Source organism: Phalacrocorax aristotelis, chromosome 7 (assembly GCF_949628215.1).
Source record: "Phalacrocorax aristotelis chromosome 7, bGulAri2.1, whole genome shotgun sequence".
Lineage (NCBI taxonomy): Eukaryota > Metazoa > Chordata > Aves > Suliformes > Phalacrocoracidae > Phalacrocorax > Phalacrocorax aristotelis.
Genome location: NC_134282.1, coordinates 43,663,336 through 43,691,155, shown reverse-complemented (window position 1 = coordinate 43,691,155; position 27,820 = coordinate 43,663,336). Strand labels below are relative to the sequence as shown.

Genomic DNA, 27,820 nt, shown 5'->3' with positions numbered 1-27,820 from the left:
AATGGATTGTGTGTTAACAGAGTGTTTCTTGTATGCAGAGCCACGGAACTGAGGAACTGAACAGAAAAGAGATTGTAGATTTGGACCATAAGTGAGTAACGTAGCAATAAACTACATGGTATAACATAACAGATATCATCCTCAGGTTCCACATATGCGCTCTATTTGGCGACCTCACAAGGGCCTTGCGTAAGACTGCCTCTTAAATCTTGTATTTATTTTCATGATATCTTACACAGAGAACGCACAAAATTTTTAATAGGTTTTATTAGTGCATGTAACTGCCAAGATTCAACTCTAGGTTTGAACACCAACAGATGGATCTAATTTTTTCATTCAGATGAAACAACAAACTGTCATCATTTATTGTATGCTTAATTAATGTGCTTTGGTGTTGTCTTGATAACTTGAAGCAGTGGCTTTTCCCTTCAGAGTAACACATTTTGTAATAGACTTCCTTTTTGTCTCAGATACAGACTTGGCTCTGGTCACCGGTGCAAATGACAGAATGAACTCAGCAGTGCAGGAAGATACTGGCTCTATTATCACTGGCATGCCAAAGCTGGAACTCTGGAAAGGAGAGGGGGGAAAAAAAGAAGTATGAAAACCTAGTGGCAGAGTTCAGTACAGTGTTAGTTATGTTAATTTCTCATAAGAAAAGTGCCAACATATAGAGAAACAAAAAAGAAATGTCTCTTCTAAATTGATGCCTTACGAGATGAATATGTGTAGGCACGTTTAACTGAAAATGGCTACCACCTGTGCAGAGGGGACAGAACTTTAGAGAAAAAGTAATCCTGGACACTTCCATAGGACCATCTGTATGTTGGAACAGCAACAGTATTGCACGTTACCTGGCTTGCTTGAATCTGTGTTAGTTTTCATGGACTTCAAAAGATTTAAGATTTCTTGTTACTTACCCTGTTATATTTTTTCAGTGGATTCTCCTTTTAAAATGAGCAAAATCAAGTTAGCCTGTGCCTACGTTAAGAGATTATTCTGCGTTTAAGAGTTTGGCAGTATAGTTTTGTTGGCAAATTCCCTGGCAGCTGCTTCAGGCATTGATTTTAAACCAGTTCCCCAGATAAAGTAAGACTTATTCAAGGAAAAGAAGCTTTTGGTAACATAAAGGTTTCTATGTTATATTTTTTGCCAACACAGTCATGATAGAAAAGAATGCAAGCAATTTTATACTCTTAACTGACATAGGTATGTACATTGACACCACTATTCCAAACACACTTAGACACGTGTGAGGTTGAAAGAGGAAATAGCACGATCCAACTGCGTTAAGTAGACTGAGGTGCTTTACATGCTTCTGAAAATAGAAGCTGTATCAAGTTGCTTCCTTGTTCGTGTAAATACAAAAAAAAATTGACTCTGCAGCATTGATTTAGCCCAAAGAAAGCCTGTGAACAGAGAAGCTACACAGAATGCTTCAACTGTATAGGCTAATCGCTAGAAAATGCAGGTTCAGGTCAGCTGGAATTCATGCTGCATTTGGCAAACAATTTACCCATGAAACTGAAGCCCCAGAAATATTTTTTGAAAGATATAAAACATTTATGATCTTGAAATACGGAATTTTTATTTAGCATTAGCAGCAACAATTAAGTCTGTAGTCAGCTTGAGCAATCTTTTTTTGCTGGAACCCGAAGTATTGTTGTTCTGCAGAAAAGACACTAAAAAGACACTAAGGATACTTTTTTTGTTGTTGTTTAGACTTACCAAGAGTCTGATTTCGTTTAATTCATTAGCATCTTCTCCAAAGTAAATAGTTTCAGAAATTGTACTAAAGCAGACCTTTAGGCTGTGAGGGTGGCATTCAAGTATGGTTTAAAAGTAAAGGCTCACTGATTATATCAGACATTTCAAAATGGAGTGCATCCTAGGAATGTATTTTATAACCTAGTTTCTAATTGAGTAGAAGTTTGGTTTTCCATAGGGAAGCCAGCCTAACTCATTATGATGAAAGGTGCAAGAGTCCAAAAGTATGTTTAAAACCAGGACTTGTACACATTAACAGATAGGTATTAATATGACTAGAGATGATATCCAGTCACTGTTGATGGTATGTCTGTTGAAGATGATAATGAGGCATAAAATGTTGCAGAAAATGAAAAGACCACGTTACTTACCTCACAGACAACTTGCTGTATTAAAGTTACATGTTGTTCCAGATCATATGTACAAAAATGTATTCTCACAGAGTAAAGGCCAGGTCTTATCTCAGTTTGGTAGGATGGGAGGTATATTATAAAAGTTACAGTTTTACATTAACAGATGTACATGCTGTTGTTTGTAATAAAATTACACTGAAATACAGTAAATACTAGCATAAACTGAGGAATTTATAAACTAATTGTATATTATTAATAAAAAAACCCAAAAATAACAGAGAAACACTAACTCTGGTTTGATTATTTTATTCTCCAGTAAATAATCAAAAGACAGCAAAAAAACCATCATATTGCATTATATATAATAAGAATTTTCTATCGAGGGCCATAGACATGCATGTTCACGGTCGGTGACCATGCATGCAATTACTTGAGGCAAACGCATTCTCTTTCGCACCAGGGTGGGTGCACTCTTGCTCCTTTCTCCTCTTCTCTGCTAAACAAATGGCAGGGCATGATCCATGGCATTTCCTCTGTGCAGGTGAGTCAGAATTTCTGAGTAGTTCAACACTCTTGATTTTTATTTGCGGTTTTACTCTTTTAATTGTTTTGAAATAACCCGTTTACCCCTTTGGCCTCTTTTGGCATGCCCTGTTAAGCCTGGATGGATGTGCTTAACTTTTTTTTTTACAAATATAATACTTCAGTGCTGCTTGGAGATGCAAAGAAAACATGATACTTTATGAGAAAACAGTGGGAGCTACGCTACACTCGGAACAGTGAAAAGGTATAAAATATTATTTGTTTTTCCAGTGTATTGTTTGGAGGGATAATCCAGCACTTGTGCTGGATAGTGCACCCAAACTTAACAAATGAATTCCTAGTCAAACTACTCATCTGTGTACATTAACAGGCTCAGCTATATGTCTATATCTAAAGTATACATTTGCTCTGTACATTTAACAGCTTATTCTTTAATTTAGTAAACTCTGATATCACACTTTGATTTTCTTTGTCTTTACATTCCCTAAGACAGAAACAGCATACGAGAAAATCTTTGGCTCATGTCCTAATGCATTCATCGCTAGGAGACAGGTATATGTACACATACTTTTGTATAGCTCTCCTATCCCTGTTGTTGGAAAAGCAGAAATTATACTCAGAGCATTTGAAGTAATAATACTTAGCCTTTAGATTTCATACTGAGTTCAACTGGTTCATGGACAAAGCTTCCTGTGTAGGGACATGTTACTGAGAGGCAGAAATTAACTTTACAGGTAAGGGAAGTGAAGCGCACAGGCTCATAGGTCGAGTAGGACTCGATCTTGGGTATACTGGTGTGGAGCATTCTCTTCTGTTCACTCTTCCGTGGTATGTTTCTAAACATCCTATTGCAACACCAGCAGTCTGAAAAGTCAGCGGTAAAATCATAGTTGATTTGAATGTGATAACAGCACCAGTATTGCTAAAGTTAGACAAAAATGTCAGTTTTCACTGAGGCAAAAATACAAAGTATGCTTTGCATTAGAGAAGTAGTTCCCACCTCTTGCAGTGGGACTCAAGAACTATTTGACTTTTTTTCTGGCAGTTAGTGGTAAATAAACCACACCACTATGAGTGTTTTTAAAGTTTAATGTGATACACTGCTTTCAAAATTCTACAGCATCTGATTTCTCTTCAGAATCCATAAAAAGGCAGCAATGTGTTATCTCTCCCAACAAGGGAACAAGAAGAATGTCGTAAATTTTTCATATAAACACTTACTTTGAATGTTGGTATGACTAAGTGTTGCCAGTCAAAATGAACATTCTTACTAGTGAGAGCACTGGAATTTTACTAAAATAGTGTCTCTCAAGACAAGGGATAACAGTTCAGAATTACATTGAATTGTTCAGTACCTCAGTAGGTGACCTCATATTCTGGTGTCAATAGATAAGCGTCTTACTGCCACATGCTCTTTTCATCTTAGTGGGAAAGCTTTCCTGTTTTAACATTGCTGCAGTCACTGTTTTGTGTTGCAAAAGAAGTTAGATGAATTCAGCTGATGCACAGGTTTTTGGAATACTTTGAAACACAAGTCAGTGGTACCTGGGAGCGTGTTATAACAGCATTATAGTAAATTATGGGAAACTAACAGGAAGTTTCCCTCCCTCCTTATTTTGGTATTTTCAAAGATAGGAATTATCATATTATGTTTCATCTTACATAAGTATGCTAAGACCACCATTTATGGAGACAGACTGATTTTTAAAGCATTCAGGCAATATACTGAAACTTAGTGCAAGAGAAAAGCAAGAACAGATCACTACATTACTCCACCATTGGGGATGAAGCAGCCTATGTGGAAAACCAGATGGACTCAAACTGAAAAAAAATTGCAAAAAGCAGTAGCAAAGGATTTAAATTGGGTGAGAATACAAGTGCTTTGGAAGATTCTGCTGCGGATTCCAAGCTGCCACCTCTTTTCAATCTCAGCATGTCTTTACCCCGTTCACTGACATGACCCTTTATTCAACCTAGGCTTGGATGACTTTTATGCTACCTTCCACAAAAAGAATTGTCTTTTGCAGCTCCCTCTCCTATTCATTTTGAGAAAGGGATTAAATCCTCCCTCTGAGCAAGCATACAAACATGTTAAAGTGAAGCCACTTCACACTCCTGGCCAAACAAAGAATGAAAATACCCACAATAAGCAAAAGCAGATGGCTTCAGTGGCAGGAAATGAATGAGCCAGACTGCAGGTAAAATGGTTCTCTGAACACATCTTGGAGGTTTGTAATGACAGGTTCTTTGTTATCTGTGACCTCCCCACAGGAGGCCAGATGTCTTCTGTTGAGAAAGGAGATAGATAGAGATGCTCTTCCTTTTCCTCCCCCTTTAACTTATGGCTGTTTAAGTTACTGCTAATGGAAATAGAAGCCTGTTTTCCCCCTTGCTCTCTCTGATGTTTTTGGAAACAGAAGACATAGTTAGTGAAGGGGTACTCTGATATGAAAGAAAAGGCCCAGAACTGGCCTTTACCTCCCCGTGACCCTCATTTTAAAGAACAGGGAGGCCAGTGCTGCTAATTGCATTTGAAAGGATTAACCACTTGATCGCTTTCATTTGGTAGAACGCAATGTCTCAAAGCTGGAAAAATGTATCAGCCGTATTGAGACCTTTTCAGCGTGAGGTGGGTGATTTCATTGGTTTGGCTTCTTATACCAGTACTGAAATAGAGGATTTAAATGTATTTACAGAGGGGAGAGCAGGATATGGGAGAGAAGGGGGAACTGCATCTGCTGCTCAGATCGAACAGATTTGCAGCAGAAGCGACAATAACCTCCTTCCTGCCCTCATAAAAGGTTATCATAGGAATATCAACAGAGCATGACTAATTACAGATATTAGATGTGCCTCTGTCACTTGGTATAAGAATGACTCTTGCATTACACTGAGGTTACATTGGAAGAAAAAGAATCTGAACCCAATGCCTGGACAGAGTGTCCAGATTTAAAATCTTTTCTGTACATTGATTTCACCTGAGAATTAAAATTACTTTTGGAATAGATTCCTAATTCCCATTGCTCAAATAAAGTGAGGTACACAAAACTTAAATTTGGAAACTGTTTTTAACCTTATGAAAGTATTTTCCAAAAGTAACAAAGAACAGTTTATATAAGCTTTTATCTGACCTCTGCTTCTTAAATAAAAAAACATGTTTTCAGGGAAATCTGTCTTGGAAGTAACCCTTCCCCCCTGATTTTTCTCTCTGGTTCTTGTAAAACATTAGGTCAGTGGGTTCATTTTATTTTTGCTTATTTAAAGTGGGTGAAAGTTCCCTTCTCAAGCTATTATACTTGTGTGATTTTTTTGTTAAATATTACAGCAATCTTTGTTTAAGAAATACAAGAACAGATGGAAATGTCAAAAGACTATCAAAATTCATACCAAAGGAAATAGCATTAATCATTGTAAAAAGCCGAAATAACCTCTCAATAGCAATAAGAACCAAATGAATAAGAAATCTGTTGTTTCAATATCACTGAGACATGACTGCTGATTTTTCTCATTGCCTGGAACATGAACTCACAATACACTTAACATCTGTGCCACTATATATGTATATTTAAAAACAATCTTTCTCATTCTGACTTCAAGCCTGCGTTTCTCGTGGTGCCGTTGTAGTTCACGCATGCTTCACATGCACTCACGTATCTTAACTAGCATTTCCTTTTGCAAATCGAGATGTTTTAGTTGTCCACTGAAATGCGTTTTTATGTGTTCACTTGAGCAGATAAGCATACAAATCTGAAGTATGACCTGCAAAGAGAGTGCATTTGTATCTTTTGTTTTAAGCAATGTTAACTTGGATTTCCATATCTCAAAGCATGAAACATAGTACAAATCGGTTGTTTGAGCCTGTATGGATTGCTGTTCAAATGTAAAAAGAATTTCTTGAAGTATTTTTCAAGGTGCTGTTTCTGTGTTCACCAGGGTGTGAGGATGCCCTCCTGGAGAGTATGCTGCAGGTCATAATTTAGCCATATTTGTTGAGGAAAATGTACAATAAAAACTTTGGAATTTTTGTTTGAAAAATAATGTATTATATTTTTCAATCTGTGTCACTTCAACAAGATTTAATTTTTTCTTAAGTAACACACTTCTGAGAGTATTCAGAAATATTTATCCATCTTGTATCGTACCTCTAATGAAACATTTTTTTCTACCTTAAGACTATAATTTTTGCCAACATGAATTTTTCTAGAACAACATCCTCATATGATAAAAATATATTTGTATAACTCTGCTTGTAAAGACACAGCTTAGGTCTATTACTTCTGCCAGAACTAGCTGTATGGTACAGCTTGGCAAACACACTTGTATAATTACACTCACATGTGATGACTCTGCGAGCAGTGCTACAAATACCAGCAAAAATTTCATCGGCATAGACAAAGCCTTATTTATGCTGTTCAAATCTGCACTATTACTGCAAAAGGAGAAACACAGCAGATTCATAGTCTGCCTAATTTAAGGAAGTCTTGTCAGAAACGTTGTGGTCAGAACCACCACCTTCTCTATTTCTTTTTTCTGCAAATTACTTTAAGTACTGCAAAAAGATCATCATTCTCAGGCCACTCCTACAGTGCAAGGAGCACTTTCTGCTGCTTAGAATGCAAGTACGTGGCATGTACAAAATTTTATTGTCTGTGATATGCCATAGTGACATTTGTTAAGTTAGTGTTCCCAAAAACAATAACAATGATATTATATAATAATAAACACTGGACTAAATTAATTTGTTTGAAGAAGTCTAAAATCATCCAAGAGGTTGGAAATAATTTAACAGAATGTGTAAAGAGATTGCTCTCTTCTATTACTAGGACAATTTTCCAGACTTAATCTTGAAAGTACATAATTTATATTCTATTCACTTAATTGATATGGTCTTTCATCTTGTATTGGTGCCCTCCTCCCCCCAAATTAAATACTATCCTAATAATTTCAGTAAGTTTTTGCTGTCATGGAAGTGAAATCACTATTACTGGTTAAACCACAAAGAAAACACCTGAAACAAAGTATTAATAATAATCATAATGATAAAAAGCTAGCATGCAAATTCCTTTTTACAGTTAGATCGCTTCTTCTGGCAAGAGGGGCCAAGTCGTCCTATCCCCCACCTCAGGAAATAATCTCACTGTGATGAGCATATCAGTAATATTTAGCAAAGCATAACTGTTTTCAAATAAGCAATTCTAATCAGACTGCTCATCTGAGTAGTTCTACAGCCTCAGGTGTGCAGGACATGAGGTCTGCAGCTTACTTTTGGGCAAACACTATGGCCATTACGAAGAGTACAGCCTACTTCCAGGTTTTGGTTAGACAAAAATAGTTATATTTGTGCAGTTTATCATTACAAAAGAAACAAAATAAAACGTACTGTTACTTACCTATAGACAGACATCTTACTCTTTTCCTGCACAACACTTGGCATTTTTAATCAATGTGTACATAAATGAAAAGAAAAAAAGCAGATTATCATATTGTCCTTTGTAGTTCTCTTTCAAAATCTCCTGATGATAGTCCACAAGGAAATAATAAATTGCTTCTATCGTGGAAAGGTATGTATCTGGCTTTCCCTTCTGATGGCGCCAAAAGCAAGTCTTCCTTGTCTTCAACTCAATTTGCAGCAACCCTGCCAAGAAAAAAGCTGATACATTAGACAATGTGGATTGGTGGATGGGATGCCAAACACATCTTTATTTTTGTTTTCTAACTTTGCCGCTAGCCTGCTAGGTGCTGGCATGCAAATAATTTCTCTTCCTGTACCTCCGTTTTTCATGTGTAAAATGAAGGCAATAATTTTATCCTCCATTAAGGACCATGTTGAAATTTGATTAAAAAGTGCTGTACGTTCCAGGTTACAATCCTCATATTTGCAATTAAAACTTAGAGGCTATCCCTACATTCATCCAGCCTCACAGCCCCCAGTAAACTGCGGGGTCTCTTCAGCTGGGAAGAGTGAAACCTACACCTACAAAGACTCGTCAGTGCTCATAAAATAATTACTCAAACTTCATCTTTTGCAAAGCTAACACCTTTCAAGTGTAAAATAGACTTCTAGCTTTCCGGAACTGAGGAGTATTTGCTAAGAGCCAGACACTTTTCACTTGTGCTTAAGTAACTGAAATCTCATCGAGATTACTCATAAGTAAGTACAACAGAATCTGGCCATTAATTTTATTAGAAACTAAAAGCATTCCCACTTGAGATGAAAGAAAGAAGTTTGGTCTTTATATGGCATATGAAAATCTTTTACCTACTAGAGACTCAGTAACTGTTCTATTATTCAGATGAATTTTAAACATGTATCTTGATTTTTATGTTCCTTAAGATGTACAAACTACTCAAAATTAAAAACACCTTAATGTGTAATCACTTTGAAAACAGGTTGGACAGTGTATATACCTGTCAATACCATGATCAGGCTGTAAAATTATCTTTTTCTAAATGTTAAAATCAGACACTAAGTGTTTGTCATAGAATGGTTTCATACAAGTAAGAGTATAAACAACAATATGGCTTAAGAATTCCTTGGAAATTATGGACAGAGAAGGTTCCGCAAGGTCCAAATTCAGGATCGCCAACGGGCCTATGGCCCAGCACTTGTTATTCTATACTTTCTACTTTCAAACTAGGTTTAATTCTTTCTAGTGTAATTGCAAGATGGATTTAGTTGTTCACTTTGTAGTTAGTAATGTGTATCTTGCATAGTAACAGAAAACAGTAAACAGCGTTTAAAAAAAAAAAACCAACACAAAAAACCCCAACAGGAGATTCTATCACTGAATTTAAATGTTATTGCTGGCATTTTGGAACTAAAAAATCAAAATAATGTAGTCTAATTATTACCTCTAATAATCCTATATATGTGTATTCAAAATAGCAACAGGAAATTGCATTAAGCTTGTTTCCCTCAAGAGGTTTTAGTACTCAAATTCTCAGCCCTAGTCAAAGTGAAAACTTTCATCAAGTTCAGGGAGGTTTCCACCCTAACAGCAGTAAACTAAATTTAGGTGATGATTCCTCCAATGTAAACTCCCACCTATTTGTGGTTTGAATACAAACAAAAGTTCACTGAAGGCAAGACTACTGATACGGCTGAGCTTGCCACAAATGCAGGATCAATTAATTTCAAACATAGAATTTTAGGAGTTTTGTCACAAAAAAAAAATTAGAGGGGGTTAAGGGTTACAGTTTACTGAGCATGTTTCTATCATCTGTACTGTATTTGTATCTATGCAGCCAAAGGCAATGTTTTATTACAAATACTGATTGTTCATATGACAGCTTACAAACTAAGGAAATTAACAAGTTGGTTTTACTTTTTTAGCATCCACATACTTTGAGCTCATTAGAAAGAGATGTTTCCATGAATTTGAGATCAAGCGAAATGGAAATACAGCTACCTTTAAATCTACTTAGGCAATGTAACCAAACTTCCTTCACAAAAGTTATTCTCCTGTATATGTGTCTTATGGCAAGACAATACCTTTCCAAGAGATCTCCCACCTTTCCTTAAGCCTCCACTTTTTTTTTTCCTGACATGTTACATCCTATTATCACAGCGAATCCCTGTGGTCCCTCCACTGTAATAATCAAATGCTCAAACCTGTAGGATCCTATATTAATCATGTTTGGTCACTGATGTTACATCTAAGAGAGATTTTAAGTTCTTCTCAACAAGATGTAAGCAAGCTGTGAACTTTACACACATGATGAAGCCTGTTGCTTACTCTGAGCCCTCCATCACCTCTTCATCCCTATAGCTCATATAGTGAGCTGGGAGATTCACCAGTTCAAGAAATACCCTTCCTGAAAAATTTAAGTAATGAATAATTACAGTTTGTACCTATGGTAGTAAGAGTCTAAGCTCTTACTAATGTACCTATTGTTATTTTAATTATACTGTTGATTTCCTAAAGACGTAACAGCTTGAAAATGCTATTTCAGGCAGGAATTCTGCTCTTTTCCTAACCTTTTAGATTCCCAAGGTTTATGAGTAACTGAAGGATTTAGGCCGAGGAAGAAGGGGTTTACACACCTTGGATTCACCTTGCCTCTGCTATGGCCCCTGAATCATGTCTGCATATCTTATTTTAGAAAGAATGTGGAAACTCATGACAGAAGTCCCCCTTTTAATTTGGATCACACCCCTGCATGTGATTTTGAGGGAAGAAGAAAGATGAAAATGTGAGGACAAGAGATTTGTCAGAAACAAAGGATGAGGGGTGTTTGCCTCAGAGAACATCCACTTACTGTTCTCAAATATCGTAGCTGTGTCTAGGTAAAGGCTACCATTTTCTTGCAGAAATGAGAGCAAGCACAGAAACTTAAAAAAAAACCCACAAATGACTTAAGCAGATATATGATTCAGTGTTGTACAAGAGAATGTACGAGCTAAAAAAACACGACATTTGGCTAATACAAAGGGTATCAAACTTACAGGTAAAAAACCCAAAGCAATCTGTTTCTTTAACAACCATGTTCATGTTGCCAATAACCTTCATTGCTCATATGAGAAAGTAACGGTTAACATTAAATGCAACTGTTTCCTTTCTGATCTAGTGATCACTTTTAATGAAGTAATTAATCCTAGACATTACCAACTTTCAAATATTTCCTGTCTTTAACACAACTGATTTAGTTTTGCTTTCTAAAGATATATTACACCACTTTTCCAAGATGTATTTTTTGTCTGTTTTCTAGGCTGTTTTTTTAAGATTGATGTACTCATTTGCTTTTTCTTGTAGTACAATTAACTAGATTTACTCTACATATAACTGTGGGATTACAAAACACAAAGCTTTTCTTCCCATTTTATTGGCTCCATTAATGTTTCCATCCCGTATTTCTTTTAAGTTCATCTTTCTGAGTATGGCAATTACTTTTTATTTGGAATTATGCTCATTTTTGAACTTAAAATATTCCTTATATTAGTTGGACAATGGCTTCATTTGTAGTTGAACTGAAAAATGACAACAGTTCTCTATTTTTAATGTGTGTATGTCGTGGTTTAACCTGGCAGGCAGCTAAACACCACAGAGCCGTTCGCTCACTCCCCCCACAGTGGCATAGGGGAGATAATCAGAAAAAAGGTAAAACGTATGGGTCAGGATAAAGATAATTTAGGAAGGAAAGAAAAATAATAATAATGATAAAAGAATATACAGAACAAGTCATGCACAATGCAATTGCTCACCACCCACTGACTGATATCCATCCAGTTCCCAAGCAGCAGACCTGCCTGCCAGCCAACCTCCCCACTTTTTTTTCAGCATGACGTCATATGGTATGGAATATCCCATTGGCCGGTTGGGGTCAGCTGTCCTGGCCGTGCCCCCATCCCAGCTTCTCGTGTACCTCCAGCCTGCTCGCTGGCAGGGCATTATGAGAAGCTGAAAAGTCCTTGACTTAATACAAGCACTGCTCAGCAAAAACTAAAACATCAATGTGTTATCAACATTATTCTCATCCTAAATCCAAAATGGCACTATATCAGCTACCAGGAAGAAAATTAACTCTATCCCAGCTGAAACCAGGACAGTGTAGGACATAAACATTTCATCAATTTATGCCTAAAGAAACCCTGCCCCATTCATCTTGGAAGGCAAAACTGCAATCTCCAAAATTAGTATTAATGCAACTTATGCCCTCTCTGGCAGGCACTAAGGAAAACGAAGAATGCATGGGTTGTGCACACTGTTATACCTGCTGCGCGGAGGGCAAAATTCTTCCTGGGTGTGGATAAAAGAGACTGACTTGCATGACGCTAGTCATGCCTTACAGCAATCCTGAAAGGTGCTTAGGGAAACGGAGGACTAGAATACAGCTAGAACAGAGATGGAGTTCTAGAAAGGAGGAAAGCGTCCAGATCAGCATTCACATGGGGTAGCTGGAAGCCATTCTCTAAGAGTTCCAAAGTAACAACAACCATGAATTTTTGACTGACTGCATAAACTTCCATGGCAATCTTCAGTTCCCCTGGGTGCCTGTTACTTTTCTTAAATTTATCCTTTTAAAGTAAGTTCCAAATGCTTTACAGTAACTTGCAACATGCAATTACTCTAATCTTTACAGTAATACTTCAATTTATTTGATAGAGTATGTTTTGTGTTAAATGGAATACTTGGTAAACAGGATTTTAATTAGCCAATACATTATACTAACGTGGGATTCTTTAATAAACGGACCAGACAGCAAGGCAACATTAATCCTGCATATAAGAAGTCTGTGAAATTCCTTGTGGGGTCCAGAGCAAAGCAGGCATTAGTAAGCAGTTGTATATATGTTACATCTAAACTGGATAGCCTGCCTCCCAGCTAAGTGCACCTTTTTCACTAAGGAAGATATTTCCAAACTCCTACTTATCTCAAAGGAAACTGAATATTATTGCTAAATTGTTTTATCTTTTGCAGTTTTATTTAGAATACTTAACTGTAAATTTCTTGTAATGAACCTAAGACAAAAAACCTTTGCAGAATTATATGTTTTTGCTTTCAGAGATGGGAGGGTGTGGAAGGCAAGCAGGCATTCCCCCTTCTTCTGGAAAGCAGTGAGGACACTGAAATGACCACGAAACACAGAACTTTTACTAGAAAAATAAACCAAGCCCTTACATGCTTGCGCTTTATCTCCCAGATCCCTCTTTCACCTTCTAGTGACCTGTCTGCCACTAGTGTGTATAAAAATTTTCCCGTGTCTCCTGAAAAAGCAGGTAGCCACCTGCACAGGAAATCTTTCTGTATTCCTTCAGAGGTCATTCAAACCACTGTTCTATTGTCTTACATGACAGCTTCCATTCTGTAAGATTGAGGAAATTTTTTTCAATAGACAAGTGGGAGAAATAAATGGAAACGCTTTCTTAATAATAATCTTATCACTTTGCAAAATAAATTATATGATATGAAAAGTAATGGAGTCTTTAGCTTAGGAAGTCTTTTACAGCACTGAAAGAGGCTGTTGAATCTTTCATGTATACTCAGATATAGGGTGAGGTATACACTTAGATCATGCTCAGGTCTCTTATGTAGACATATATTTCCCTTAATAATTTCTGTAGCAATAACATCTCAACATATCAACTTTTTTTTTTTACCTTGAAGTCGTTCATCAGTTATAATTTTGTTAGTCTGATTCCAGGTACTGTCAATAAATATTATTTTCTTCAGACTAGTGCCTTCATTCCTGTTGCTTGAGATGCATTCATTTAGATTTTTTTCTTCTTCTTTAGATTCTAATTTTGCTTGCTTAAAAAGTGGCTCTCTGGACCAGTCATCATCATCATCACCAACACCTTTCTTAGCGTACTTTTGGAGATGGAAAACAATATCTTTTACTGAAACTGAATTGGGGCCAGGAAATATAAGTGCTATCTAAATAAAGAAAAGAAAGAAATGAGTGTCAACAAAATCTAGTAAAACACCAGGAATTGTTTCACTAAAGAACAGAAATTTTCTATCCCCACCCACAAACATTAGAGTCAGGGGAAGATGAAAGCGTATTTAAAAAAAAATATTATATTGTCCAAAAGGATAGAAGACTATGTTAAGATAATGAGTAAAGATACTCATTAGAGATCTTTAATTAAATGTCACCTCCCTGCATCTACTACCAACTCTAACAGTTCTGTAAAAAAAAAAGGATTTTTTTAGGCAAGACAATGGTGTCAGCCCTGAGGGAAGTTCCAATTTCACTTGTCATTGCAGTGTATGTGGCAGGAAGGCCATAAAGAATACTTCATTCTTTATGTAATGTAATTTCATTCACAAATTCTAGATCAGAGGAAACAATCTCTTCTGTCCTTGCGTCCACTGCAGGTCCCACTAATATCTTACGTGAAGACAACCACTGGCCTTACTTAGTATGTTTCCAGTAGCTTATTGCAGCATTCAGAATCTGTGACTCGGAAATCCTGGACAATACAAAGTCACTGCCATCTCTTCTCACTTTTGCCTGCCTTCCCCATTGCTCTTTTTGCTTTTTTCCAGCTTCCTGCCCCTTTGCCACATATGCTTTTCTTGATGGCTCACTCCTTGAAGAAAGTAACATCTCTATGAGAGATGTATATTATCCTCTTCTTCACGTAGTCAAACAATAATGAAAGTGTTAATTATGACATCAAATGTGTAAATATTAGTTTTCAGATTAATCACACCTTTTAAATAAGCATATAAAGCCAAGCTCATAGCTCACGTTTTTCAGGCTCTGTTCTGACTGTGACAGACAATAGCTCCATTTCAGTGAATGTTAAAAATTAAGGAAGTTTAAATGCTGCAGCTGCTAAATACAATGAGAACAACAACTAACTGCTGTTCAACTTGCTGTAAATCAAATACTTTCACGTGTTTAAGCAAAATACTTATGGTACACAATGAATCATATTATCCATTATCTAAGGAGGCGAACGTACAAAATTCAAGGTGGTTAGATAGTGCTACAGCTTTTCCAAGCTCTGGAGCACAGCCCATAACCACTGTACATTTGTAGGCCCAAGCTTTGAGAGAGCTCAAGGTGGAGAGGACTGGATTAATACAATAGTGCTTTCCTCCTGCTCCCTCCCAGAAGAGTGCAGTACAACTGCAGGAGGAAGTACAGAAGATACCTCTGCATCTCCCCAGTGCAAAGCCCTGCTATCTATATAGAATTTCTTACTTCATGCCTTTTTTCTTCATATCCTGGAATGCAAGGGTATTTATAAATTGTAACATCATCAGGTGCCAGGAGCTTAGCATGCACAGCAGTGCTTTTGCCATCTGTTTCATTTGGGTGTTTAATAATGTCAATCTTCAAAGGTAACTACAGTAAGAAAGGAAAAAAGAAACAACATTTATGAACATATATACAGGGACAAAAATTTGTACAAAAAATTTATGCAAAATCCAGAAGAAATCCTTATGAGCATGTAATTAAGGCAATTTGACTTTTTGACAATGTTTTTGTTTTAATAGATTTACAACTAAACTAGACACAAGTGAGAAGTACCTGTTACATTTTCTCTGTTCACGTAACCACCCAAGTATGCAATGAATGCAATCTGGAATGCTGCAGCAGAAGCATGGTAGAACGCCTAGAAATTCTATCAATAAGGTAAATAAGACATGGTCTTAATTCAAGCAATAAAATGACCCTGAATATGACTAGTCATCTGTATTAGGTATCTACCCTATTGCAAAAATGGCCATTTCAATGAAAATACACCTCAACTCAGTAGGTCAAATTTCCAAAGTACTTCTAAAGTACTTTCACGATGCTGTCAAAGTACAGAGTGTCTTCAAAATGCATTCTAGTTCCTAGGTGATTTTGCAAAAGTCTCTCAGACCTCTTTGATGGTTTCTCCACATATTTTAGCTGAAGGGCATTACACTTTTTATTCTTTATTTATATTTAAGAGTGGTTATCTGATATTCAGGAATGCCTTTAGGTCACAATTTATGTAAAATTCACTCTTGGTTGTGGACAGATCATACTCTTTGTTCACAATACACTCTGTACTGGCCAGAGATGTTAGAAACTGAAGAATCAAGGTAGGAGCACTGTAAATAAACTTTTAAGAACTAAGTGAAAACATTGCCATTTGCATAGGAAGCTAAGTTCAACTTATCTTCTCTCCTAGTAGATGCATCAATATTTATGTGAGGACCGGAACATTGTGAATGTTTGTACATGTAATTAATCAAATAAGAACAATAATTTTATCTAACTGTAGTTTACTCATACTTGTAGCTGTGTTAAAGATAAATGTCCGTAAAGAATTAATCAGAAAAGCAATGGTCACAGACAGACTGTCTGTTCTCTGTCCCCAGTAACTACACGGCCCAAGAATATCGTAAAAAATCCATACGAAATATTAACCTTCACAGTCGGAATTTCTTTGGTAGGGACAGTTTCAACAGGAACAAAGCATGTATAACAATAAAACATCCTTGAACTACTGCATCGGGGGCATTTTGATCTCCCACTCTTTTTTGCCTTTTCGAGTACTTCCTGTGATGCTAATTGTAATTGTTGAAGTGGGTTATCTTGAAACGATGATGGAGTCTGCAATTCTAGACTTCCCAAACATTCTGTATTTTGTTTTGGTCCTTGAGAGTTTTCTTCATTGAAAAGCGTAGACGAATTTAAAGACATGGTTAGCTGAAACAGACAATATGTTGCAGCTGTTAAACAAAAATCCAATATACTATGAACTAATTTATTGGAAAGGATCCTATTTAGCAAAACATACTCATCAGAGAAGGCATTTCCTATAGTGGAAAGAACAGTAAAATCACCTGATTCAGTTGTTATAGCACCAAGAACTCCAACCAGATTTCAGAAGAGCATGAGAGAAACAGCTAGAAAGAACTTGAGACCTCTATCCTTAATGTATGTATATGCACTTACTAAGATTAGTTATCCCACTCACTTAAATCCTTCAGAATTATATTTTTTTCTATTGGTAGGATCAGTGTCTAAAAGCTTGTGAAAACACTGGTAGACACTATTGACCTGGATGAACAGTTCCATTAGTCTTCAGCATGACTATTGACAAGGAATTAAATGTTTACAGGACAGAAATCCGTAAGAGAAAAGTTAATTGTACAAATTTAGATCTCTGTCCTGAACTTTATTGTGTGTGGGCAAACCAAACTACTTGAACAAAATCCCTGTTGACAGCACTTTGTGAGGTAAAAAAAACTCTTCCAGGAGCAAGGCTTGAGGCTGAAAAATTAGTCTCAAGAGCTAAAACACAGCTTTGGTACTTCATTGTACCAGATTGTAAGTGCTGACCCAGCCTAGACTCGTTCTGCAAGTTTGTATTTATTTAATAACAGCAGTGGATTTTTTTCAGGCTTTCTTCAGGACAGATGTCATCTCACCCACTGCAGCTGGCATAATATTTTCACCGTGCACTGAGTAATGTATCAGAAACATGACCGTGTGCCCGTACCCAACCCGGACAGGTCGGTGGTACTGTGTGCAGAGGTTCACAGTCACAGTTTTAGTGAAACCCTTTTGACTAGATCACTTGGGGTCCTCTTGGTCTTCGAAGCAGCCCGCAATTAGGGGCTTGCAGTAGTTATAAACTGCCTTTTGTACTCTGTGCTGCATCACTTTAAATGAAAGAAGTCATTCTTAGTATTTACCTTCAGCTAATTTAGGTTTACTTTTTCATGTCAGGGATCACAACTGTGAAATGATGTAACAAAACAGCCATATTTAACAAAAACAATCAATCATTCCTGAGATGTGATCCAAAATTAAGTGTTTAAATAAAAACAAGTGTCATTTCACTGAAAAATAACAAAAACAAAACAACTGCCTAACTTTTCAATAAAAATCTAAAATTAATCCCAGAAAAATTAGTTGTTACTTTTTAGTAACATTAAATACTCATACATGCTATGATACTTTCCCTTCCCCCACTGACAAGCTCTAACTTTTAAAAGGTCAGGGATGTCCAATTACAAATTTTATAGTGTAATTTGCTTTTAAATATCTTTCAGACAAAGCAAATAGAGCCTACATCTCAGACTAACCCACACTATTATCAAGTTTCCTGAAGAAGCAAAGCGGGCGAGAGGCCCTGTAATTGGACATGCATTCCCAGCCTGCACACTGATTCTTTTCAGTATAATGTCTTATGGCACTGTGGCGTTCAACTGTGACACCCCGAAGCACTTTCATTATTGATACTGACAAGAGATATGCTGCTATAATGGCACAGGGAAACCTCTGTCGTCTCAAAATAGCTGTTCTCGAAGTTACAGCAGTACACATACAGCGTGCTTTTCAAAAAGAGAGAGCAATAGAGTTTAAGCAACTTGTAAGATCCAAATATCGATCGAGAAAGTTTTAAGACTGTACAGAACGGCTCCCTCTACACCTAACCTCCAAACCCCAGGTGAATCAGCGCCGCTGGAAGGTACCCTCCGTGTTCCAATCGCAATTCTAAGGCAACTTAAAATCTCAGTCGAGACATGGGGGTTTTGTGCAAAGGTCACGCAGCGCGGGAAAGCACGCCCACCTCGGTCACTGCCGAGTGCTGGCTGCTCGACGGCTGCCGAGGGCTGGGGGAGCAGCACAGCAGGGCCGCAGCGCGGGAGCAGCGGCTGCGGGGGCGTCCCGTGGCACGCAGGGCAGCGTGAGGCAGCCTGCAGGACAGCCAGCGGAGCCCGCACAGGCGCCGGCCTTCGCTCTCGTCATGTCTGACGGAAACAACCACGCACGGCTCCCCTCCGGGCGTGGCCGCGCGGCCGCCGCTGCCACTGGGGCTCCAGGGCCCCCCAAGGGGCAGAGTCGCCTCCTGCCGCGGGCCGGCCCCGGCGGCGCTCTGGGGAGCTGCCCGGCCGCCCCACACACGGCCCCGCCGCAGCCGCCCGCCTCTCACGGGCGACGGGAGCTGCCAGGAACGCGCGGCCTCCGGCCCTGCGCCGGACTCTCTCCTTCCCCCCGCCCCGCAGGCCTCGACGCCCTCGCGGTGGGGCGGGGAGCTCCACACCACACCGCACCGCTCCTCACCCGCTCCCTCGGCCCCAGCCTCTCCGCGGGCCGCGCTCGCCGCTGAGGGCCGCCCGCCTCTTCTGCGGCCCTCACAGGCCCCGGAACGAAAGTGTCGGGCTCGGCCGCCGCGGGGAGTAGGGGGGGCCGGAAGAGTGTGCCCGGGAGGGTGCTTTTCGGCGGGGAACGGTTGCTAGGGGCCCTTACTGACGCCGAAAGGCCGCGCGACAGCCCCACGCGACAGACTGGCTGACCGGAGCCCTGAGGGCTCTTCTCCGCGGCGGGGCGTCCCGCTCTCCGCACATCCGGCTGCTGCGGCGGGGTGAGCCCCCGGTAGCAGAGGGCTGCCCCCAACGGGTCGTGTCTAGCGCTGGATTTTGTGTTTGTTCGAGGGCCTCCTGCCCCGAACCGCCTTTTCCACGTTTTCTGTCACAAAAACCCGAAGAGAAACCACATCCTGTAGCCTGCAGGGGAGAAATCCGCCTTTCCCTGCTGGTTTCGGTTCCAGGTTTCTCCTTTTCCCCATGGAAAGGTCCCTTAGGCTTTACTCCCCTGCGGCATTTCCTCTGTGGAGGTGGTGCGGCCCTGCGGAGTCTGTCGCCTTGGCGGAAGTGCGTGGAAACCACTCTGTTGCAAGGCTGAAGGTTGTGTCTCGCTCCCTTGTTAATTCCAGGAGAAGTAGATCACTTACATTTTTTTTACCTGTATTTTACACCCACCCACCCCCATCTAGTAGTATACTTACTGCGTATTTACACCAAGGGCTGGAAGAATTGTGTTGCCATATTGCTTTCTTGTTTTGCATCTCTCTCTAAATAGGCCACAGGATCTTTTCCATGGAATTCCTTGGCCTGATTGAGGATGCTGTTTTACCGTAGCATTTACCCAATATTCAGTGTTCAGTAACTGCATTTTTAGGTTGAAGTGAGTGAACTAAACCAGTAATTTTGGTATAGAGAATATTTCTCTTGACTTGGTGAAATAAAGTCTGTGATATATTAGTCGTAATAGCCCTAGGGGAAAAAGCTGACATTGTAGGCAGATTTTATGCCAAACTTTGATCTCAGTTACACCCCAAAAACCTCACTGACTTCCGTGGTATTACATTCAGTGGCAGAGGATTTCTACCAGCGTTGTGTTATTTGTTTTCTTTTGACTTGATCCGTTTTTTTTTGTGTGTGTGTTACCAGCATGTAATACATTGCAGTAGTAAGAAAAAAGAGCTGCATTCCACCATCATACTTTTTTATCTCCTTATACTGTGACAATGTCTTGATGACTGGTAGTTAATTATGTCGAATAACAAAATGTTTATTGGACACAAAGAAGGCTTCTATAATAGTTTCTGAAATGCTTTCTTGCCAAACGTAACTGTGGTAGGTTTTACTAAGTGTACCATCTCTTACTTTGAATGATTTCTTTGGGTGCTTGATCAGAACTTGTTTGGGAACAAGCAGAGCCTGCTTATCATTTAAAAGCAGACTCTGAAATCTGAATTACTCCTTTGTATACTTTTATTCTATGCAGTTATTTGCACAAAAGCTGTGATACCAACAAACCCATTTTTAGGAATGGTTGCTATATAATTTTTGTTTGGGATTCTTAATGTCACAATTTACTAAAAAGATAATTTTCAAACCGGTATTTCTCACACTTGGATTCTGCTCAGATATAAAAGAGTAAAGTTTGAGTTTTTAACTCTACTGAACTCCGAAGATACCAGTTGACTGATTTCAGTAAGACTTCTGCTTAGCTGCAACCATCACATTTCTTCCAACTTCTAAACAAAAACTGAATATGTAAGAACAGAGCAGATTTACCAGATTATTGGACATTCACCTTTTCTTCAGTATGTATTTTAGAAGTACATAAATAATAATAGTATAAATATTTTATATGGAGGTACTGAGAAGAAAATGGAAGTTCTGCCTTTATGATTAAGTGTCCTTGCATATCTTTCACATTTTTAGCACGTTTCTCAACATCTGAGAATGTGTAGTATTCTTCTGTTTATTGGAAGAAATTACAACTAACATGTTCTATATATGCTATAGTGATAGCTTTGACTGTCAGTTACCTAAAGTTTAAATATTTGCTAATATATGTTATCTTAGGGTTTTTTTAAGGCATTCTGGTGAGAACAATGCTTACTGTATGTCAGCAGAAAATGCAAAAGCCTCCTTTTACTTTTGAAGAATTCTTATGGTCTCAAGTTTGGTGAGTCCAACTACATATTATTTTAACCACCCATGTGTATGGTGAAGTGAGCATGCAGGAGTCGGGTCCTGAGCAAAGCCATGTGAATGCAAACACTGAAGATTGAGTTTGAGCATAGATTGTATTTCCAAGACCCTCAGGCAATGGAAACTAAGAGGTTCATAGAAATGGCAAACCTTTAAGAGAGCAGCCCCACCTTTAGGAGAGCAAGCTCTTTGTTGTTAACTTTCCTTTATCTCAACAGTAAACCATAGAGGAAGATTTTTGTCTGTTGTACAGCAATTTTTCTATTGTTGGAAGCATGCTTGAGTGATGACGCTGAATCAAGCTTTGTTTGAAATATTTGACCAGTCCACAGCACTACTAACATAACAGAAAGTCCTGAACCCTGAGGCAAAAAGTTCTGATGAGTATGAAAAGGGGAATAGCTAGTTTTGCTTTTTAATGAGCTTTCTTTCTTTTCTTGTACCGATAAGACTGCTAGGGAAACCCTTGAATATGCCTTTGTATTTTGTTAAAGAATTTAATATAATGTGGTTACCAGTATTTCGTTGAAATTACATTCTTTTTGGAGGAAACAGAACATTCCTTTTGACCTGCCTGCAAGTATTGATTCACTCAAAGCCTTTAACTACAGAGCTATGAGAAAAATTGCTCTTTTGCTTTGAACCAGAACTTTTTATCTCACAGGAACAAAGAAACAAAAAATCTTTAGAAGTATTTTGACAGGCAGAACATTTCATGATAAAATTTACTCTTTTCCTTAAAATGTATATTTTTAAGAGGAGCAATCTGATATAAAAGTGGAAAAAATTTATTTTGGGATAATATCAAAACAAACTATTAGTATGTTTTAATTTTCTAATTGTTTTTGCTCATCTTTTCTCTTTTTAACCTAAAATGTTTGCATTTAGTTTGATTTTTTAAAGAAATAATTTGTCTTGCTGTCCTGCTATTCAGATAGAACATGTCATTGTCTTTCAGATACACTAGAGGATTTAGAACCACATTGATTACACTGTATTGACACTTACTAAGTTATTTCAGGGAAGGGACCAATTTGATGATTACCTTCAAATAACTACCGTTGGTTTCAACAATTTGCTCAAGTATTTAAGCTGCTAGTTTAAATTCTTTGCTAGATCAAGGAACAGAGTTTTTTCCTATGCTTCCAAGGCTGTTCTCAACAGATGGAAGGCATTACTGTCCTTTCCGAGAACTTAAATTGCACGTTATTTTATTTGTCTCTTTAGAAACATAATAACTCTTTTTTTCTTGAGTTATCTCCTTTTCTAACTAAAAAATTATAGTCTTTTTAATTACTCTGTGTATGCTGTAATGGGCCTCTGTGGCCTATTTCTGTTTTTCTGTCTTTTTGAGATGATGTAATCATCTCTGAATGCAATACACGGGAGAGGAGGAAATCGCAGTCTATGTTAACCATGTTACCAAAATTAGATTCTTAGATGGTATATATAAAATGCACTTATACTGGTATTCCAATTCTTTATGCAAAATAAAGTTCACAGATTACCTAATTCAATCTTTTCATTTGTATCATTTTTTGAAATAACTATTTTTACTATATACTGTTTCCAGAAAGAGTGGCCAAGTTGTATCTCTCTCAATGAGCCTTATTCTTTAGTGGATAAGTTATAAAAAGATTATTACTTCAATGCTATATGTGTCTGTATTCATATGTTCCATTGAATGTCAATCTACCCTCAGAGTTGGAGAAGAGAATAAACACGTGTATCACTGAACTAGAGAGACATGCTGAAAAAATATTTTCATTACAGTGTGGACCAGCATATCTAGAAGAACATCTTCCTGCCCTTGAACAAAGTAACCAGTGGACATTGGCCAAGAGAAGTGTTTACAGCTTTTCTTCAGTTTGCAAGTGTGAAATGTCAAGTTTATAATTTAAAAAAATCCTAATAAGCTAAAGTCCCAGTTCTGCCTAGGTTTTAGGAACATTTTGTTTCAGGCCTAAACAAAGTGCAGGCAAAAGTCTATGAAACCTTGTTTTCTCTACAGATCTTGGAGTTAAAATGGAAAGATGAGACATATAGAAAGACCAAAACAATGATTTTTAAGCCTTCCAATCATTCCAGTGAGGCCATAGGACTATACAGTGTGTTAAGTTTTGGGCACGTATGCATCTAGATGTCGATCTAGTTATATAACAAGTCTTTGCCTGATTAGAGCTTTTAATAACTAATATCATCAATCCAAGCTCTATTTCTAGCTAACCTTGCTAATATTTTTAGGACATTGCTGCTGAGCAAATTGGTGCAGAGGAGGTTCTGACTCAGACAGGTAAGCTGGAGAAAGCAAACGTATATTACATATTTTTAATTCTACTTATGGATTAGACAAGAAAGACCAAAATTTCAAGTTTTTTCCTTGGATCCGGAAGTGGGATTACACCTATCTCTGTATATTTGTTGGGGGAGGGGATGGGGGGGTAAGGATGGGGCACCAACTGGAAAAGAACTTTGTTTTCTTTATATCACCAAAGGTATTTTGTAGTTACCTAAAATATTGATTTTGACCATTGCACCTTATCTGAAGTATATTCACAGTTCATAGTATGAATTGTTTTAGCTGAAAATATTGTTATTATTTTGTGTGAAATAGTGTTAATAATTAATTAAGTATTTAAACATTGTTCAGGTTGCCAAATACATTGTTGGGAGGTCAAAGGGTAGAAGTGTAGAGGTGAGCTTTTCTAAACTACCTGTAAAAAAGTACACAGCATTCTGTCTTATGAATATGCTTTGAACTAGAAGCCAGAGAAATACCTCTGATACCACACCAAGGGAAAGAAAAGTTTTGAGATTCACTCATTCAAGAGTCAGTCAATTTTTCTAAGACTAGATGAATTTAAATATATGCAGTAATGGAAATGCCAAATACAGTGTAAATACGATGATTTATTCATTTGGCATATTATGGTCACATCTTTGAAGCCCAGGTCTGGGACTTTCCAGTGCGCTAGATGAGGGACTTGAAGGAGAACACACGTGTCTCTGGTAGTTTGGAATGTCTTGGTCCTGGTATTTCTTGGATGTTGGTTAGACTTCAGGCATAACCAGACATGAACGGGTTCTTTATTTGAAATTTTAATGTCAATACTGACAAAAGCAGGCCCTAAATTATTAATAACCCATTGAGTTAATATGTTATGTGATTAAAAAATTTTAACATAAGGCTGTATCCTATTTGATATTTGGCTTATTAAAGCTCAGTTAAAATTTCTATTGAAGAAATTAATGAAATATGTAAAAATAGCAAATCCATTGTTAGATTCTTCTGAGACATCTCAGAAATTTGGCATGGGTTTAGTCAGTTTCTGATATAACAGAAATTTTTGAGCAAGAAGAAACTCACAAGAAACAAACCTCATCAAAGACTAAAGTGGTCATCTCGTGTAGTCTTACAGACTCTTAAGAGTAATAAAAGAAAGCAACTGCTAAACCCAGTATTTTTAGAAAATGGGGTCACGAGCAACTGATCACCTCTATTTTAGAAAATTTTTTAATATTACTTTAGTGTAGCTGTACGCTTCTACGGGAGAACTTATCTTGGGCCGCATGTCTCCGGGACACAGGGCTCTACCCACCCTGGGGACAGTGATGCACAGACATCAATATGATGGATACAAAATGTCCGTTTATTTAGCTGCGTCACACGCTTATATAGCTCTTGCGCTTCCTGTTCCTGCCACTCCTATGGGGAGGAGTCTATCTTTCCGTCACAGCCCGTGATCTTCCGGTCGCCGATCCCTGTCTATTCCCCTACATTTTAGAAAAAAATTGGTTATATGTTTGAAATAGTATTTTCTTATTGGAGCAGCTGTTTAACACAAAGGGAACATAGTATTTAGCTTTATTTACTGAATCTTTTTATTTTCTTTTTAAAGCTATAACTACCCTGGTTTCAAGGTAAAGCAACTTTCAGAACCTAGACATTTGGAATCTCCAAAACTTTGGGACTTAGTTATAAAAGCTCAGCATTTCCAAGCAGTCTTTCTTTCGATGTCCTGAACAGAAGCTACTGACAAAGAGTATTGAAAATATTTGGACATGTTCACCTTTGTGTTCCATTTTCATACTCCTTTTAGTATCACTATTAGTATTTCTTGAAGCTGTCAAATTGACAAATCTAGTAGTCATTTATTACCAGGAGCCCTTATTGTTGAAGGATTATTCTTGCTGCCCTGTCCTTATGTCCCAGAGTTGACCAATAATTACAGTACTGAAATAAATAATGTTTAACTAGTATTAAACCTGAAAAGAATTTCAAAAGTAAGGTAAACCCAGAATTGGAATCTAGAATATATAATCTTATTGCAGTCCCCTTTGGCATATATGTTACGTGTCATCTTAAATTACATGATAAATTTTTTTTATTGTGTCATTGAGTACGCAGATCTGACAATGCTCAGGGCATGATTTAAGATTATGCAGTGCAATGATTGTAACACCTACATCTGATTTGCTGCAGGAACTGTAGGATAGGTAAAGTAGAAGTTTGCAGGGAGTATGTAAAACACTTGGATGCTCTTATGCAAATGAATTTCAAATTAATGTCTTCTGTGGGTGATCATGCACTTTTACTCCACAACTGGTGGGCATGAACCTCAAGGTTGTGAAATTTATCTCGTAGCAGCAGTGTCAGACAGGGCCTCTCAACATACTGAAGTACAAACTTATGCCTCCCACCTGGGGGCGTAAACAGTGAAGACATTCCTTATTTCTTTCACATGACCAACGGCAGCAAAAAGAAGCAGCTGGACACTGGACACTGTAAGGGCTTCAGTGTGCACTGTTAATTAATGCTAGTTACCAGCTCTTTTTTGTCAGCCAAGGCAAGATTTATTTGATGATGTGCTAGTTCCCCATTCTTTACCCATTCTTTACATGACTGATGTGAGGTACTAATTATATGTAAAGATAAAGCTTTTGCACCTGCCCCTTGGCAGAATTAGCCACAAAAATTGTAAATGACAATTTAGAGTATTATCGCAACCCTAACCTTTCTGGTTTGATTTTTCACTCACTTTAGTGGGAATGAGCTATGCCTTTAAATACTTTAGTTTTTCTTTGTGAATTCAGTATTTTAAGTAACAGTTGAAAAAACAGAGCTGATGTAGAGCTATGTGTCTCCTGTCTTTGTGATCTGCTTCAGGCAGTGATCCCTAATCCTGTGGCCAGTTAGTTGACTGGTAGTCAGGATAGCTTTCTCCTTGGGAAAGTCAGTTTGGGGCAGAGTCAGAACCCATGGCACTGTGAAGGCTAAGATACAGATGTTATATTTTTTTATAATTTCCACTTGAAGTGGAAATGTGTACGATTTCATTAATACTTATCTTTAATATGTAAATGCTTAATGTAATAAGATACAGATTAGAGAGCATACATACTTAGAGTATAAATTAGACAATAAGGAAAAAATTATTTTACGAACAAATTGGAATGCTCACTATAGAAACAGTTTTTAAATTTTATAAGTAGCTCTCCAAAATTACTTCGTTTGTGCTGTAGGATCAGTTGGTTTGCACTGGTACAGAAATATATATAAACAAGAGGAACAGATTCCTAATAGTCATGTGATCATAGTTATCACCAACATAAAACAATCACTTATTTGTTACTGGTATCAGATGCTCTGAAATCCTGATCCATTGAAAAATTTGAAAATTTTGATCCATTTTGCATATTGTTATTATTAATCAAAATAAAAATTATTTTTATTACTTTTTTGCAAATTTACCTATCATTAAATAGTATTACACAGACTGAATTTCACAATCTATGTTGCTAACTGATAAGACTGGAGAATATTGTAAATGTTGTGTCACTAACGTACTGCATTTTTCTGAATGAATTTTGACGGCTTCAGATTTATAAATGAAGGAAACTGTTAATTCTGTCATTTGTCTAAGTCCAAATACTGTCAAGCTGATAAAAACAAGTTGTGCAGAGCGAAGGATAGATTTAAAATTCAAATTGTTGAGCAGTCTTGATAAACCCTATGTCTGAGTAGTCCTGTTGATAGTACTTGCTGCAAAACATACGTGTGCAGGAATGTTAATTTTTTGATAAAAAGGATTTAAATATGAACAGAAGCGTGCTTGTTGAAGTTGACAGTGAAATATCAGTATACAGAAGTAATCACTAGTTCTACAAAATATGAAATGTCTTTTTTTTTTTTCTAACACCTAATGTCTTGGCACTCAAAGAATGGCTGTAGACCTTACTACTTGCACTGAATAAAAATCTTAGCTGAGTTTATAATCTTCAGCTATTCCTATTAGAGGCATTTGTAATACACTGCCAGAATACGAGGTAGCTTTCTGAAATGCCTCATCTGTGTTTCAAAAAAACCTTTGGAGGACTAATTTTAAAATTTTGTTTATTTGTGCTTAAATGTGTGTGAATGTACCCAGATAA

The 27,820-nt window shown here is 37.6% G+C and overlaps 2 protein-coding genes across 8 annotated transcripts; one reads left to right on the top strand and one right to left on the bottom strand.

Annotated features, from left to right (window-relative positions):
- Positions 1–249: 249 nt before the first annotated feature.
- Positions 250–19,267, bottom strand: DTWD1 (DTW motif tRNA-uridine aminocarboxypropyltransferase 1). Of its 7 annotated transcripts, none has more exons than XM_075100432.1 (6): positions 19,167–19,267; positions 16,518–16,799; positions 15,318–15,461; positions 13,762–14,038; positions 8,054–8,298; positions 250–570 (listed from the first exon to the last, which is right to left on the bottom strand). In XM_075100432.1, exons 2-5 carry the CDS (start codon positions 16,791–16,793, stop codon positions 8,069–8,071), a joined length of 927 nt encoding a protein of 308 aa, XP_074956533.1. In that variant the 5' UTR covers positions 16,794–16,799; positions 19,167–19,267; the 3' UTR covers positions 250–570; positions 8,054–8,068. The 7 variants fall into 7 exon arrangements, with proteins under 7 accessions (XP_074956533.1, XP_074956535.1, XP_074956532.1 ...); XM_075100434.1 differs by lacking the exon at positions 19,167–19,267 and adding an exon at positions 18,673–18,879; XM_075100431.1 differs by lacking the exon at positions 250–570 and adding an exon at positions 2,411–6,422.
- A 1,964-nt stretch (positions 19,268–21,231) lies between these two features.
- On the top strand, positions 21,232–25,411 carry LOC142060583 (protein FAM227B-like). Its single transcript, XM_075100956.1, is given in 4 exon segments — positions 21,232–21,357; positions 22,962–23,043; positions 23,046–23,262; positions 25,288–25,411. Coding segments are annotated over 4 exon segments (492 nt in total). The 5' UTR covers positions 21,232–21,288.
- The last annotated feature ends 2,409 nt before the right edge of the window (positions 25,412–27,820 follow it).

What these genes read in the sequence shown, in the direction of transcription:
- DTWD1 (XM_075100432.1), bottom strand. Translation starts at nt 16,793, where the DNA reads ATGTCTTTAAATTCGTCTACGCTTTTCAATGAAGAAAACTCTCAAGGA. An exon ending in AAGAAATTCCGACTGTGAAG is followed by an intron (nt 15,462 to 16,517) that starts GTTAATATTTCG and finishes TTCTTACTGTAG; the next exon opens with TTACCTTTGAAGATTGACAT. An exon ending in AACTGATGAACGACTTCAAG is followed by an intron (nt 8,299 to 13,761) that starts GTAAAAAAAAAA and finishes TTTTCTTGGCAG; the next exon opens with GGTTGCTGCAAATTGAGTTG.